Here is a 15,495-nt window from a genome sequence, read left to right as displayed (position 1 = left end):
AAAAAAAAAAAAAAAAGAAAAGAAAATAGTTTGAACTTAATGGTAATGATAGCAAAACAAATCAAAATGTGTGGGATTAGCTAAATTATTTTCTAGAGAAAAGTTTATAGCTATAAATGCTTATATTGGAAAATAAGAGACCTCTAAAATCAATGATCTAAGATTCTACCTTAAGAAGCTAGAACAAGAAAATCCAATTAAACCCAAAATAAGTAAAAGGAAATAAATAATAGCCCAGAATAGAAATCAATGAAATAGAAAACAGACAAAAATAGAGACAGTCAATGAGACCAACAGCTGTTTCTTTCAGAAGATCAATGAAACACATAAATCTGATCAGGAAAAAAAGAAGTCACATTACCAATATCACAAATGAGAGAGAGGATATCACTGAAAATCTTATAAATATTAAGAAGATAATAAGGAGAAGTTATTAACAACTTAATGCCAACAAATTTAACAACCTAAATGAAATGTATGAATACCTTGACAGACATAAACTAACAAAGCTTAGGAAGAAACAATCTGAATAGCCCTATATCTCCTAAGGAGGTTAAATGTGTAATAAAAACCTCTTACAAAGAAAACTTCAGGCCCAAAAGGCTTTATTAGTGTATTTTATTAAATATTTAAGGAAGAAATAATTCCAATCATACCACATGTTCAAAAAATAGAGAAAAAGAGAACAGTAATCACCCTGGTATCAAAACCAGACAAAGTCATCCCAAAGAAAGAAGAGTACATACAAATAACTTTCATAAGCCTGGATACAATACTTCTTTATTTATTTAATTTTATTATTATTTTTCTTTTTTAAGAGACAAGGTTTTGTTATGTTGCCCAGGCTGGTCTCAATCTCTTAGCCTCAAGTGATCCTCCCACCTCAGCTTCCCAAATAGCTGGGATTATAGGCATGAGGCACCACACCAGGTTAGACACAATAATTCTTAAATATTAGCCAATCAATTTCAGCAACATATAGAAAATATAATATATTTAAGCAGGTTGTAAGATCAGTTTCACATTTGAAAATCAATGTCATTTACCACTGGGATAGCTAAAATTAAAAAGATTGATAAGATAAATTTATAACAAGGATGTGGAGTAACTGGAACTCTCAAACATTGCTGGTGAGAATGCAAAATGGTGCAACCACTTGAGAAAACTGGTAAGTTTTTTCTTTTTTTTTCATATACTTACATGGCCTTCCAATAAATGGCAATTTTTTTTTTTTTTTTTTTTGAGATGGAGTCTTGCTCTGTCGCCCAGACTGAAGTGCAGTGGCGCGATCTCGGCTCACCGCAAGCTCCGCCTCCCGGGTTTACGCCATTCTTCTGCCTCAGCCTCCTGAGTAGCTGGGACTACAGGCGCCCGCCATCTCGCCCAGCTAGTTTATTGTATTTTTTAATAGAGACGGAGTTTCACCGTGTAGGCCAGGATGGTCTCGATCTCCTGACCTCATGATCCGCCCGTCTCGGCCTCCCAAAGTGCTGGGATTACAGGCTTGAGCCACCGCGCCTGGCCCAATTTTTAAAGGTTATTTTTCTTTTCTATTCTCTTTTTTGAAGACAGAGTCTCGCTGTGTTACCCAGGCCAGAGTGCAGTGGCAAAATCATGGCTCACTGCAACTTCTACCTCCAAGGCTCAAGCAGTCCTCCCACCTCAGTCCTTCAACAGTGGCTGGGACTACAGGTGTGCAACACCATACCTGGCTAATTTTTGTTTTAGTAGAGATGAGGTCTCACCATGTTTCTCAGGCTGGTCTTGAACTCCTGAGCTCAAGCTGTCCTCTTACCTCGGCCTCCTAAAGTGCTGGGATCACAGACGTGAGTCACCTTGCCCAACCTCTTATTTTTATTTATTTATTTTTTTTGAGACAGAGTCTTGCTCTGTTGCCCAGGCTGGAGTGCAGTGGCACAGTCTGGGCTCACTGCAAGCTCCACCTCCTGGGTTCATGCCATTCTCCTGCCTCAGCCTCCCGAGTAGCTGGGACTACAGGTGCCTGCCACCATGCTTGGCTAATTTTTTGTATTTTTAGTAGAGATGGGGTTTCACCGTGTTAGCTAGGATGGTCTTGATCTCCTGACCTCATGATCCACCCGCCTGGCCTCCCAAAATGTTGGGATTCCAGGCGTGAGCCACCGCACCTGGCCCCAACCTCTTATTTTTTTTATTGATATATAGTGTTTGTATGTATTTATGGAGTGATATTTTGTTACATGCATTTAAAATGTGGATTGCTTCAGAAATCTGTGAGTCATCCTTGTGCAGGGGCCACGCTAATCTCTGTGTTGTTCCAGTTTTAGTATATGTGCTACTAAAGTGAGGACAAAATTGCCAAGTTTTGAAATAAGCTTAAACATACAAACACATGCCAGCAGTTTCACTCCTAGATCTTAACCCAACTGAAACAAACATATCCTTGCAAAGATCTGTATGCAAATGTTTAAATAAAAAGATTTATTTATTTAAATAACTTAAAATAGGGATCTGTTTGATATTATCATGACTTGGACTAGCAGCACGGTTGTACTGGGGGGGTCACAGTGACAGAAACTGTTTTGTCAGTTTAGCTTGTACTCTTTAAATTATTCAAAAATATAAACAAGTCTGCCAAACAAGTCTGTCCTTCATGAAATATTTAGGGAATATGTTTCTTATGCTTTGCAAAATGTATCTCTTACAATAACCTTTAAATACCCAATGTAAGAAGTTTTATTTTTCGTTAAAATTTAATCTGTTTAGGACCAGGAGCTGCATTATCTATTCTAGACAAATTTCTTGAAGAATCCTTCAAACTGCAGTCTGTTTCACAAGAACCCATTTTGACTACACAAACTTGGAATCCAAATATAAACCAAAAACCATCTAACACATTTATCAAGGAGATACCAACAAAGAAAGGTAACTAGAAATAAAGATTTCCACTTGGAAGAGGGGCATAAGCTAGACAAGAATGAAGACTCTTATGATGATGAAATGGCAATCCTGACTTGTTTGAAGTTGATAACTAGGCTCTGAAATCCAAACTCAATAGTGTAACTCTCTCAGTAAGCAAGGATTTTGTATTTAGCTCACAGAAGTAGCCAACTACAGACCTATGATTTCCTAATAGTTCTTCATTTTTAAAAAACATCTACAAACTGTGTTTCACCTTCAAGAAGATCTGAATACTTTTTAAAACCTTTTTATTTGGTTGTACTTGCATTTGGAACCACAAGTAGATTTACCTTGAGAACCTTTGAGTTCTCCTTTTTGGGGACCATTGCTAGAGAGCAGTCAATTGCTTTCTAGATTATGATCCCTCTCATGTATTAGATAAGAAGACACTCTGCTACGTGAGTGTATCTGAATTTATTTCTTTTTTTTTTTTTTTGAGGTAAGAGTCTTGCTCTGTTGCCAGGCTGGAGTGCTGTGGCGCGATCTTGGCTCACTGCAACCTCCGACTTCCTGGTTCAAGCAATTCTCCTGCCTCAGCCTCCCAAGTAGCTGGGATTACAGGCACGTGCCACCATGCCCAGATAATCTTTGTATTTTTAGTAGAGATGGGGTTTCACTGTGTTGGCCAGGATGGTCTCAAACTCCTGACCTCATGATCCGCCTGCCTCGGCCTCCCAAAGTGCTGGGATTACAGGCATGAGCCACTGCACCCGGACGAGTGTGTCTGAATTTCTGACACTTTTTCTATTATATCCAATCTTCAATCCTTTTAATGTAATGTTTTCAGAAGCATCAAAATGTCAAGATTCATCAGCTCTTCTGCATCCCGGCCTTTATTATGGTGTTTCTCAAACTACCACCATCTTCATGGAGACCATACGTTTCTTGATGAAAGTCAAGGCTGTGCAGGTCAGAATATTTGGAAAAGGGCAAGTAGATGGAAAGATTTTAGCAAACTCCTTATTCTATCCATAATGGTATCTTTCAAGCTTAGATATTTGTGAAACAGAAATCAAACATGCTTTTGAGAGCATACTTTAAGCCCAACGGGAAGAACATCCAAACATGAACCACTCTTTGCACATGGCAGCAGGAGGACCTCACTGCAAGTTCTGCTCCCTGTAGAATACCAACAGAGCTAAATCAGACTCTAAGGCATATGTTGCCTGATATCACTTTATTATGGGTATTCATTTTGTGAGTGTTGGGGATTCACAGAAGCCAAATCCTTCCCTTCCTCCCTTCTAGGTTTGATTCAAGTAGAAACATACACAGTACTATATTGGGGAATAAAAATATTAGCTTATTTTTATTGGTAAAACTGGGCTGGAGAATGTAACTGGTCCCACAATTGACTTACCCATGCAGTCACAGGTAGAGCAGCTGAAGAACTGAAGTCTCCTCTCAGAGAGGAAGAACATCCTAGGTGGTCTGCCTATCACATGGGAAGCAAGGAGTATATTCATGAGCAAGCAGTAGGAGAGAGCAAGATACAGGAGCCAAGAGTGTTTGGTTTTGATCCTGCCAAGTGGATGCCCTACTCGAGGGCAGGCAAACTCAAGAAAGGGCAAGAAATATCAACTGGGTGGGATTGAGCCATATTAAGCAGGAGCCTTTAACACATTAACCCTCCTCAAAATAGAAACACTCTCTTCTTCCACAGCTAAATAAGTCATTAGCACCCCCGGGTCAGAGACCCAGAAGGCAGGTAGAAAAAATAGCTGCGTTCCCTCCAGTATTCTCCTAAAAAGATATAAGTGTAATGTAGAATTTTTTACATTATAGACTGAGATGGGAACAGTTGGAGATGAAAAGAAGGATTTACCTTCAACTTAAGAAGTGTATCTAACTTTGTTAAATTTGTAGGTCTTATAAAGTGTAAAAAGCAAAGATTTGGCCAGGCATGGTGGCTCACCCGCATAATTCCAGCACTTTTGAGAAGCCAAGGCAGGAGGATTGCTTTGAGGCCAGGAGGCTGCAGTAAGCCAAAACACACATTTATGTTTCTAAGATTTCAAGTCTAGATTGTTAGAAAGGCAGTTTTAGCTCACTTAAGTTTCCTTACAATGTCAACTGCCTGAAAATGTTACCTCCTTTGTAAATGGGGTGGTTGATGATGTGCCTTTGTCTGCTGCATAATAAATACAGTCTAACACTCATCTAGTATGATGACTAGCAAGACGAGAGTTGTACAATATTGCAAGTTATTCACTTGGAAATGTCTTCATTTGGTGACTAGGTGAATAGCTGGTAATGAAACTATGAAGTGCAGAATGTTTGTAATTCACCCTTTACCTTTTGAAGTTGAGGATAATTATTTCATTCTGTAATACATTTCTAGTTGTTTATTATTAGAGGCAGAATCCTTCAACCGGAAAAGATACAATGCAGCCATTTATATGCTCCTTATAATCTGATTTTCCTTGCAGTATGTGCACAGAGTGCTTGCACATGAGCTGTTATGCCCTCAAGGAGGCCCCAGCTGTGAATATTACTTGGTGCTGGCCCAGACACACATTCTTAAGAAGGACTTTGCCAAGGCAGAGGAATACCTTCAACAAGCAGCCCAGATGGACTACCTGGTAATGACTTTTGCTAAAGCCTCTTGAGTCTGGAGAAGGGGCTTTATTTAAAGGTAGTGATGCCTCCCAGTTACTCAGGAGGGTGACGCAGGAGAATCGCTTGAACCTGGGAGGCGGAGGTTGCAGTGAGTGGAGATTGCACCATTGCACTCCAGCCTGGGTGACAGTGCAAGACTCCGTCTCAAAAAAATAAAAATAAAGTAATCATGAGTTTTGCAAAGGGCAGAGAAAAGGATATATTTAGCTGATAGTGTTTATTTCAGTTTTTCTAGATTTCTTCTATTTTCTCATGTGAACAGTATCGGGGTTATGCTTGAATGTTTTTCTTAATATTTACTCCACACCCAAAATGGCTTTGAAGAATGCAAGAAAGAAATCTGAGGGCAGACCTAGAAAAATGTCTCCCAGTACAATTAAATGGTTATGTTTCTGAGTGCTCTTAGAAAAAGAAAACAGTTGATCTGAAAAAGAAAAGAGAAAGGAAATGGACTTAATCTATCTAAATTTAAATGTTAAACAAAGATCATCAAGGTACTTTTAAATGCTACCTTATCCCATATACTACTTGTTTTTCACTTTCCCAGAACCCCAATGTCTGGGGCCTGAAGGGCCATCTCTATTTTCTGAGTGGAAATCATTCTGAGGCCAAAGCATGCTATGAACGAACCATTAGCTTTGTAGTGGATGCTTCTGAGATGCACTTCATCTTCCTGCGGCTGGGGCTCATCTATCTGGAAGAGAAAGAGGTGAGGGGTAGAGGATGGGGAGTAACCCCATGGTCTGGGACCTGATTGTAATTCAAGCATTAACATCCATCTGTGTGGACTAAAAATAGTATTATAATAATGACACTTTTACATCCAAAGGTAAAGTGACTTGCCCAACATCAGACAACCAGTAATTAGTGGAAGCAGCATTCAAACTCAGGCAGGCTGAAACCAGAGTTTGTGATTTTAACCATTATGCTACTAAACAGTTCTTAAGAACTCAGTAAATGTTATGTTAGCTAAAATTGTATTCTCAGTAGTAGAAACGTCCTTAGCTTGACTTACCTAGCAGAAGGTATCATGGACTTCAAAAGGACTTACCTCCAAACTTTCTCCTAAACACAAAGGGTTCTATTTAATCTAGCTGAGGCTAACCCTATTCCATAGGGCACTCTGACCTGACCATGGAAGCAGCCCCTTCCCATATTTTGGGAAATATTCCGAGTTCTTTGAAAAAAAAAAAAAAAAAACCTTTCTTTTATGGAAAATTTCAATACATACAAAGCAAACAGAATAGTAGAATGAACCACCATGGACCCGTCATCTCACTATAACAATTAACATTCTGCCAAAGGCCTTTTGACTCCCCTGCTTTTGTTTTGACTTTATTATATTTTTCCCGTCAGAACACCCAGTTGTCTTTTTATTTAATATTAAACAGCAACAGCAACAAGAAATTACAATGCTGTATGATGTAGTGGAAAGCTCACATAGGCTTGACAGGAATCCCTATCCCACTGTAGTGAAGTATATAAGGAAAAGTTCTCTTTCTGATGTCATTGAAAGCTACATCTTCAGAGCACTGCTGACTTAGGCAGACCCTGGGCAAGCAGGTCTTAGGCTGTTTGCTGAGGCTCAGCTATAGATGCATCTCATGTTGGAGGTACAGGACAAGAAATTGTCCCTTCGGGGATATGTCCTTTGAAAGTTTGTCTTTTGAGTTTTTCTAAAATTCTAAGATCTTTTACAACAAAGGGAATAGATTTCCAGAATGATGAGGCTGTATCAAGTACACCTTTTAGTCCAGAGATTGTATGTTTGTCATGCCATCACATGATGTTGCATTTAAGTGAAAGAGGGTAATCCATGAAGTCGAGGTGGAATTCAGATAATCATGATGGTTGCCCCCGCTTTCAATGTAACTCCTTGCCTCAACTCTCTTAGAGAGACTATAAATATCTTTGGAACTACTTCCAAGTGAAAGTCTGCCCTTTCATGTGATCTATCCATCTCCTCTAACCAATCTTCTTGCAATAACTCCCTTAAGGTAGACGTAAAAGTACAATTAAAGGTCTTGCTTAACTTAGATTGTTCTGGAGAGCAACTATCAGAGATCCCATGATCATCCCAGCAATACGGGGTTTGAAGCTTCTGGAATAGTAGTAGCTTAGTGGTGCTTTCTTTCTACAGTATGAAAAGGCAAAGAAAACCTACATGCAAGCCTGTAAGAGATCACCTTCATGCCTTACCTGGCTAGGACTGGGAATCGCCTGCTATCGGGTAAGAGGATGAAGGCTTGAGACTAGGGCTGTGCATACAGCTGACCTTGATTCCTTGGCCTTCCAAGCATCCTGGGAGTTTGTAATGATGTTGGAATAGCAATCAGGGCTGTCTGCTGTAATGAGAAGTTGTTCTTCACAGGTGTTCAGCAAACTGAAGGTCATTTAACTCTTAACTAGAAAAATAAAAGATCTTTTAAAAAAATCCCAGAAGGCCAGGCGCAGTGGCTCAAGTCTGTAATCCCAGCACTTTGGGAGGCTGAGACGGGCGGATCACAAGGTTAGGAGATCGAGACCATCCTGGCTAACACAGTGAAACCCCGTCTCTACTAAAAACCATACAAAAAATTAGCCGGGCGTGGTGGCGGGTGCCTGTAGTCCCAGCTACTCAGGAGGCTGAGGCAGGAGAATGGTGTAAACCCGGGAGGAGGAGCTTGCAGTGAGCTGGGATCCGGTCACTGCACTCCAGCCTGGGCGACAGAGCGAGACTCAGTCTCAAAAAAAAAAAAAAAAAAATCCCAGAAAAACCTGAACCAAGAAGCTATATAATAAAAAAATTTCATGTTATTTGGTATAGACACTCTTTTGTGATATTATCTGTAAGAAAAAGGTGATATGGGAGATGAAGAATCTATTCAAGTCAATTAAAGAAATTGATTGACACTTACTAACCACTGTGACCCTTCGATATGGAGGAGGAGTTGCTGTAGCTTCTGGTAGAAGCTTTTGCTCTGCTTCTCCTAAAAACTCTTTACTTAACCTTCCCTCATTTCCTCCAGTCTTCAAAGAGGCAAACATCCTCTTGTTCCTGCCTAATTTCTTCAGGTGTATTATTGATTCCATGCCTCTCCTTTTCTTTGAATACCTTACTCACTTATTTATTTATTTATTTAAGAGGGAGTCTTGCTCTGTCTCCCAGGCTAGAGTGCAGTGGTGCAGTGGTGTCACCTCAGCTCACTGCAATCTCCGCCTCCTGTGTTCAAGTGATCCTCCTGCCTCAGCCTCCTGAGTAGCTGGGATTATAGGTGCCCACCACCATGCCAGGCTAATTTTTGTATTTTTAGTAGAGACGGGGTTTCATCATATTGGCCAGGCTGGTTCTGAACTCCTGACCTCAAGTGATCCACCTGCCTTAGCCTCCCAAAGTGCAGGGATTACAGGCATGAGCCACCTCACTTAGCCCCTCATTGCTATTCTTCTTTTTTTTTTTTTTTTTTTTTGTTGAGACGGAGTCTCGCTCTGTCGCCCAGGCTGGAGTGCAGTGGCCAGATCTCAGCTCACTGCAAGCTCCGCCTCCCGGGTTTACGCCATTCTCCTGCCTCAGCCTCCCAAGTAGCTGGGACTACAGGCGCCCGCCACCTCGCCCAGCTAGTTTTTTGTATTTTTAGTAGAGACGGGGTTTCACCGTGTTAGCCAGGATGGTCTCGATCTCCTGACCTCGTGATCCGCCCGTCTCGGCCTCCCAAAGTGCTGGGATTACAGGCTTGAGCCACCGCGCCCGGCCTGCTATTTTTCAACCATAAAGATAATATGTGTTCATTATAGAAACTTTAGAAGAAGCCAGGAGCAGTGGCTCACACCTGTAATTCCAGCACTTTGGGAGGCTGAGGCAGAAGGATCTCTTGAACCTAGGAGTTTGAGAGAGACCAACCTGGGCAACAGAGCAAGATCCACATCTCTACTAAAACATTAAAAATTAACCAGGCATGGTGGCATGTGCCTGTAGTCCCAGATACTTGGGAGGCTGAGGTGGGAGGATTGCTTGGTGGGAACACAGAAGTTAGAGGCTGCAGTGAGCCATGATCGTGCCACTGCACTCCAGCCTGGGTGACAGAGCAAAACCTCATCTCTAAAAGGAAATAGACAGATACAAAATATGAAGAAAACATATACAGATACAAAATATGAAGAAAATAGACAGATACAAAATATGAAGAAAGCATTAAAGTATCCATAACTCCACAAGTTGATGATAACCACTGTTAACATTGAATGCATTTTCCTCCTGTCTTTTTTTTCATATATATGAAAGCAATTTTAATGTATAAAATGTAAACATTTACTGCTTTGTAACCTTTTTTCTACTTAACAGTATAGTATTGGTATCTTTTTACAGCTCTGTCACCCAGGCTGGAGTGCAGTGCGCCATCTCGACTCACTGCAACCTCCGCCTTCTGGGTTCAAGTGATTCTCCTGCCTCAGCCTCCTGAATAGCTGGGATTACAGGTGTGTGCCACCACACCCAGCTGATTTTTGTGTTTTTAGTAGAGACGGGGGTCTCACCATGTTGGCTAGGCTGATCTTGAGCTCCTAACCTCAGGTGATCCTCCCACCTCAGCCTCCCAAAGTGCTGGGATTACAGGCATGAGCCACTGTACCCGGCCTGTGTTTTGTTTTTCACACATCTGTCAGTGAGCTCTTTGAGGGCAGATATTGTATTTTATTTATTTACTTGAGACAGGGTCTTGCTCTGTCACCCAGGCTGGTGTACAGTGGCTTAATCTCAGCTCATTGCAATCCCTGCCTCCAGGGCTTGGTTGATCCTCCTGCCTCAGCCTCCTGAGTACCTGGGACTACAGGATTTTATTTTTTTATTCCCAGCATCTAGCATACTGCCTGACACAGAGCAAATCCTTGGCAAATGTAGGTTGATTAAATAATGAATCAATGTCTCAGAGACTTCAAAGTGTGGGCCAAAGTACGGGCGTGGGTGAAAGGCCATTCTCCATCTTGTCTTCAGCCTAGAAACCCATTATTTAATTATTTTAAAGCAGAAAAAGTGGGCTGGGCATGGTGGCTCACACCTGTAATCCCAACACTTTGGGAGGCCAAGGTGGGCAGATCACTTGAGGCCAGGGGTTTAAGACCATCTGGCCAACATGGTGAAACACCATCCGTACTAAAAATACAAAAATTAGCCGGCTGTGGTGGCAGGCACCTGTAATTCTAGCTACTCAGCAGGCTGAGGGAGGAGAATCGATTAAACCTGGGAGGCAGAAGTTGCAGTGAGCTGAAATCACGCCATTGCACTCCAGCCTGGGCAGCACAGCGAGACTCTGTCAAAGAGGAGAGGTGAGGTGAGGTGGGGCGGGGCGGGGCGGGGTGAGATGAGGTGAAAAAGAAAAAAGAAAAGAAAAGAAAAGAGAAGAGCTACTTCATTGGAGAAGGGAGAACCTTTTTGGAATGTTTTACAAAGCAACAAAGCAAACTCACAGGAAGCAGCAACAATTTCCATGTGCCCAGAGCTCAGAGTGCACCCTAGAGTCTCTGAATACTGCACTGATTGGTCGGGATTGGGCTGTTAATAACTGATATTAGAGGAAAGAAAGCTTTCTGGACAATAGTATTTCAACAGGCAAATCAGACTTTTACCTCAGGAAAAGGATGCACAATGTAAATTAAAAAAGCTATAAATGTATCTGACAGCCCACAGTATGTGGAGAAATCACTGAATAATGCACACATGAGAGTGAGTTCCTGTGAATTTCCAACCTTGCACCTGAAGCTCCATGGTTTATAGATGTCCTCATGGGACCGCTGTAGAGGGAAGGAAGAAAGGGGTATAAGTTAAGAGCTTACTAGGCAGGGTTCCAGAATCCCCAACCTGGCTTTTTAATCAGAGCTCTTCTACTTTTAATTGGTTCATATATTGAACCACCACATAAGATTTCATTTGAGTTTTTGCCGTCTGACCGCCGCCATCATGGGTTGCATGAAGGGCCTGTCCCAGTCGGCTTTGTCCTGTCGAGGCAGCGTCCCCACTTGGTTGAAGTTGACATCTGACGACGTGAAGGAGCAGATTTACAAACTGGCCAAGAAGGGCCTGACTCCTTCACAAATTGGTGTGATCCTGAGAGATTCACATGGTGTTGCACAAGTATGTTTTGTGACAGGCAATAAAATCTTAAGAATTCTTAAGTCTAAGGGACTTGCTCCTGATCTTCCTGAAGATCTCTACCATTTAATTAAGAAAGCAGTTGCTGTTCGAAAGCATCTTGAGAGGAACAGAAAGGATAAGCATGCTAAATTCCGTCTGATTCTGATAGAGAGCTGGATTCACCGTTTGGCTCGATATTGTAAGACCAAGCGAGTCCTCCCTCCCAATTGGAAATATGAATAATCTACAGCCTCTGCCCTGGTCGCATAAATTTGTCTGTGTACTCAAGCGATAAAATGATTGTTTAACTAAAAAAAAAAAAGATTTCATTTGAAGAAAAGAGTTCTGATGCTAAAAATATTAAAAAGTTGAAAACCATTGTTATAGGTCGTGTACACCAGTATTATTGGGACATAGTGGTTTCAGCTAAGCTAACTCACATGTCTCATTTTTCTGCCAAGCTGGAGGAGCTCACAGAGGCTGAGGATGCTCTCTCTGAAGCCAATGCACTGAACAACTACAATGCTGAAGTATGGGCATATCTGGCTCTGGTCTGCCTGAAAGTGAGTGTTTATTATCCTTACACAATGCCCTTTTAGGGCACAGAGGTGAGGGGTCAAGTAAGCAAGGGGCAGCAGATGGCCATTAATGCATGGTAGCTGAAATCTGATAAGCTCTAGGTGTAATCATTATGCTGATGACAAAGGAAGGGCCAAGTCTGGGCAGGATCTACTTGAAACATGCTTAAAAATAATATATTTAGGTGTGTTTCTCTGGAAAGGAAGTTCTAAAAATAGGAGCAATCTTGTATCACAACATAAACTAGGTCAAAGATTGATGAAGGAGATGTTCTACTAGTGTTTCTGAATCATTTCTTCCCATTGAAATGCTGGCTGAGGGTGCTTGTCCTTGATTTAGAGGGGATATTGGGTGGAGGATAATGTGGGAGTTCATGGTAGGTGCTTTACCTATTAAAAATAACTCTCCCATAGTTAGACTTAAATAACTTGCATATCAGTCTAAGACCATATTGGGAATAATGAAAGCAGCCCTCAGTTTTCCACTGGCTAATATGACACCAAATTGACGGGGAGTATTATTATAAGTGAAATGAACAAAACAAAACTTACTAGATTTTCTCTTTAGTGTAAATATCCCAAATATCAATATTTTAAAAATACCTGAGGTCTGGCCAGGTGTAGTGGCTCACACTTGTAACCCCAGCAATTTGGGAGGCTGAGGCAGGTGGATCACTTGAGCTCAGGGTTTGAGACCAATATAGGGAACATGGCAAAACCCTGCCTCTACAAAAAATTAGCCAGGGATGGTATGGAGAGCCTGTGGTCCCAGCTGCTTTCAAGGGTTGGGGTGGGATGATCACTTGAGCCTGGGAGGCAGAAGTTGCAGGGTGCTGAGATTGTGCCACTACACTCCAACCTGGGTGACAGAGTGAGACCTCATCTCAAAAATAAATAAATAAATAAATAAATAAATAAATAAATAAATAAATAAAAGAAAATAAAAAATGTTCTTACCCCAGCTCTCCCCTAACTAGCTCTAGGATCTGAGGCAAGTCACCTTACTTTATTGGGCCTCAATTTCCTCATCTTTAAACTAAAAGGGCCAGTATGGAAGACCATAATATGCTTCTCTTAGAAATTGATAAGTCAAATAGGAAAAAAATAGGATATATATATATACAGATGTATAACCCATTCAACAGGTTTGAGTTCAAACACCAATATAGAACTCTTCACTTAACAATGAGAGGACACATATTTTTTCAAGTTCAAATGAGTTATTTATAAAAGTTGACCACATGCGAAACCAGAAAGAGGGGTTCAACAAATACATACAGATCACATGGCAGTAAAATGATAAATCAACAGCTAAAATAAAGCCCAAAAGACTCATATACCTTTGGAAACTGAAAACATGCTTGTAATTAGTAAGTCAATGAAGAAACCTTGTGACACTTCAAATATGAAGTCTTCTGTGCTAGGTAGAAGTCTAAAGATGGCCCCCTCCCGTAAGATTAATCTATTAAACACTATGTAGGTACTGCTGTGAAATGATTTTGCAGATGTAAATAAAGTATTAAATCAGTTGACCTTAAAATACAGATATTATCTGGGTAGACCTGACCCAGTCAGGTAAATCTTCTAAAAGCAGAGTTTTCTCTGGTGGTGGGGGCAGAAAGGAAGTCAGATTTGAAACATAAGAATCATTCAGTATAGCATCCCTGACTTGAATATGGAGAAGGACCACATGTCAAGAAATGTGGGTGGCATCTAGAAGCTAACAGCAGCTCCTGCTGAGAGCCAGCAAGGAAACAGGGACCTTATAGGAAACTACAAGCACAAAGAACTGAATTCTACCAACAACCTGAATAAGCTTGGGAGTACAGTCTTCTCCAGAGCCTGCAGATAAGAACTCACAGATGACACCTTCATTTTGGCCTTGTGAGGCTCTAAGCAAAGAACTAGTTGAATAATGTCAGGCTTCTGATCTATGGAAAATGTGATATGATAAATGGGTGTTATACACAGCAGTAGAAAATTAGGCCTTGTAGTAGATTTTTATAATAATGGTCCCCATTTAATTATGCTGTCATGACCACATCCTTTGCAATGTTATGTTGCCACTCACTCCCGTCAAGAGACAGAGTCTCTTTCTCATTTCTCCACCCCTTTGAATCTAAGCTAAACTTGTGACTTTCCCTGACCAGTCGAATATAGTGGAAGTGACATTGTGTGAATTATCAGAGGTTAGGCTTTTAGAAGCCTTCAGCTACCACTCTTGTTCTCTTGAAACTCTGGGACCACTGTGCTGTGAAGAAGCCCAGTTTAGCCTATAGAAGGCTATAGGAGTCCACATGGAAGAGAACTGAACCACTCCAACCAACAGCCAACATTAACTGCTATTTGAGTAAGGTTTTCTTGGATCCTTAGGTCCTAGCCAAATTGTCATATGACCTCAGCTGCATGAGTGATCTCCGGGAAAACCAGCAAAACAGTCCAAATTATCTGTAGAATTTTGAGAAATAACATATTGTATTTTAAGTCATTAAGTTTTGGATTGGTGTACTATACTTCAGTAAGTAATTGAAATGAGGCTGAATAAAAACAAAGCCAATATATATTAGAATTACGGAGGCCGGGCGCGGTGGCTCAAGCCTGTAATCCCAGCACTTTGGGAGGCCGAGACGGGCGGATCACGAGGTCAGGAGATCGAGACCATCCTGGCTAACATGGTGAAACCCCGTCTCTACTAAAAAATACAAAAAACTAGCCGGGCGAGGTGGCGGGCGCCTGTAGTCCCAGCTACTCGGGAGGCTGAGGCAGGAGAATGGCCTAAAACCCGGGAGGCGGAGCTTGCAGTGAGCCAAGATCTGGCCACTGCACTCCAGCCTGGGCGATAGAGTGAGACTCCGCCTCAAAAAAAAAAAAAAAAAAAGAATTACGGGATAAAATTAAAGCAATAAATAGAGGGTAATTTATAGCCTTAAATACATATGTTAGAACAAAGATTGAAAATCAATGGATTAATTATTTAAATAAATAAAGTAGTAAAGGGAAAGCAAGGAAACCCAAAGAAATGATAATTGAGAAAATGATAAGGAGTAGAAATAAATGAAAATTTCAACAAGGACATAATAGGATTGACAAAATTATGAGCTGTTTTTTGCAGAGACTAGTGAACAGACAAACCTCTTGCATGACTAAGAATTTTGTTTAAAATGGGAAGACACAAATAATATTAGCAGCAAAATGGAGACTAAATTAAAATCATTGGCTATTCTTATTCTATTAATTATTATTATTATTATT

The 15,495-nt window shown here is 40.9% G+C and overlaps 1 protein-coding gene across 1 annotated transcript in view; it reads left to right on the top strand.

Moving 5' to 3' along the window:
• Window positions 1–15,495, top strand: part of CFAP70 (cilia and flagella associated protein 70) — a 132,892-nt gene that overhangs the window by 90,253 nt on the left and 27,144 nt on the right. Inside the window, exons 21-26 of the mRNA XM_011929587.1 lie at window positions 2,746–2,904; window positions 3,728–3,849; window positions 5,370–5,522; window positions 6,107–6,268; window positions 7,700–7,789; window positions 12,127–12,228. Of these exons, the coding sequence (XP_011784977.1) occupies window positions 2,746–2,904; window positions 3,728–3,849; window positions 5,370–5,522; window positions 6,107–6,268; window positions 7,700–7,789; window positions 12,127–12,228 (788 nt within the window). The remainder of the gene's footprint in view (window positions 1–2,745; window positions 2,905–3,727; window positions 3,850–5,369; window positions 5,523–6,106; window positions 6,269–7,699; window positions 7,790–12,126; window positions 12,229–15,495) is intronic.

Source organism: Colobus angolensis, unplaced genomic scaffold (assembly GCF_000951035.1).
Source record: "Colobus angolensis palliatus isolate OR3802 unplaced genomic scaffold, Cang.pa_1.0 Scaffold12, whole genome shotgun sequence".
Lineage (NCBI taxonomy): Eukaryota > Metazoa > Chordata > Mammalia > Primates > Cercopithecidae > Colobus > Colobus angolensis.
This window is presented reverse-complemented; position numbering and strand designations above follow the sequence as displayed.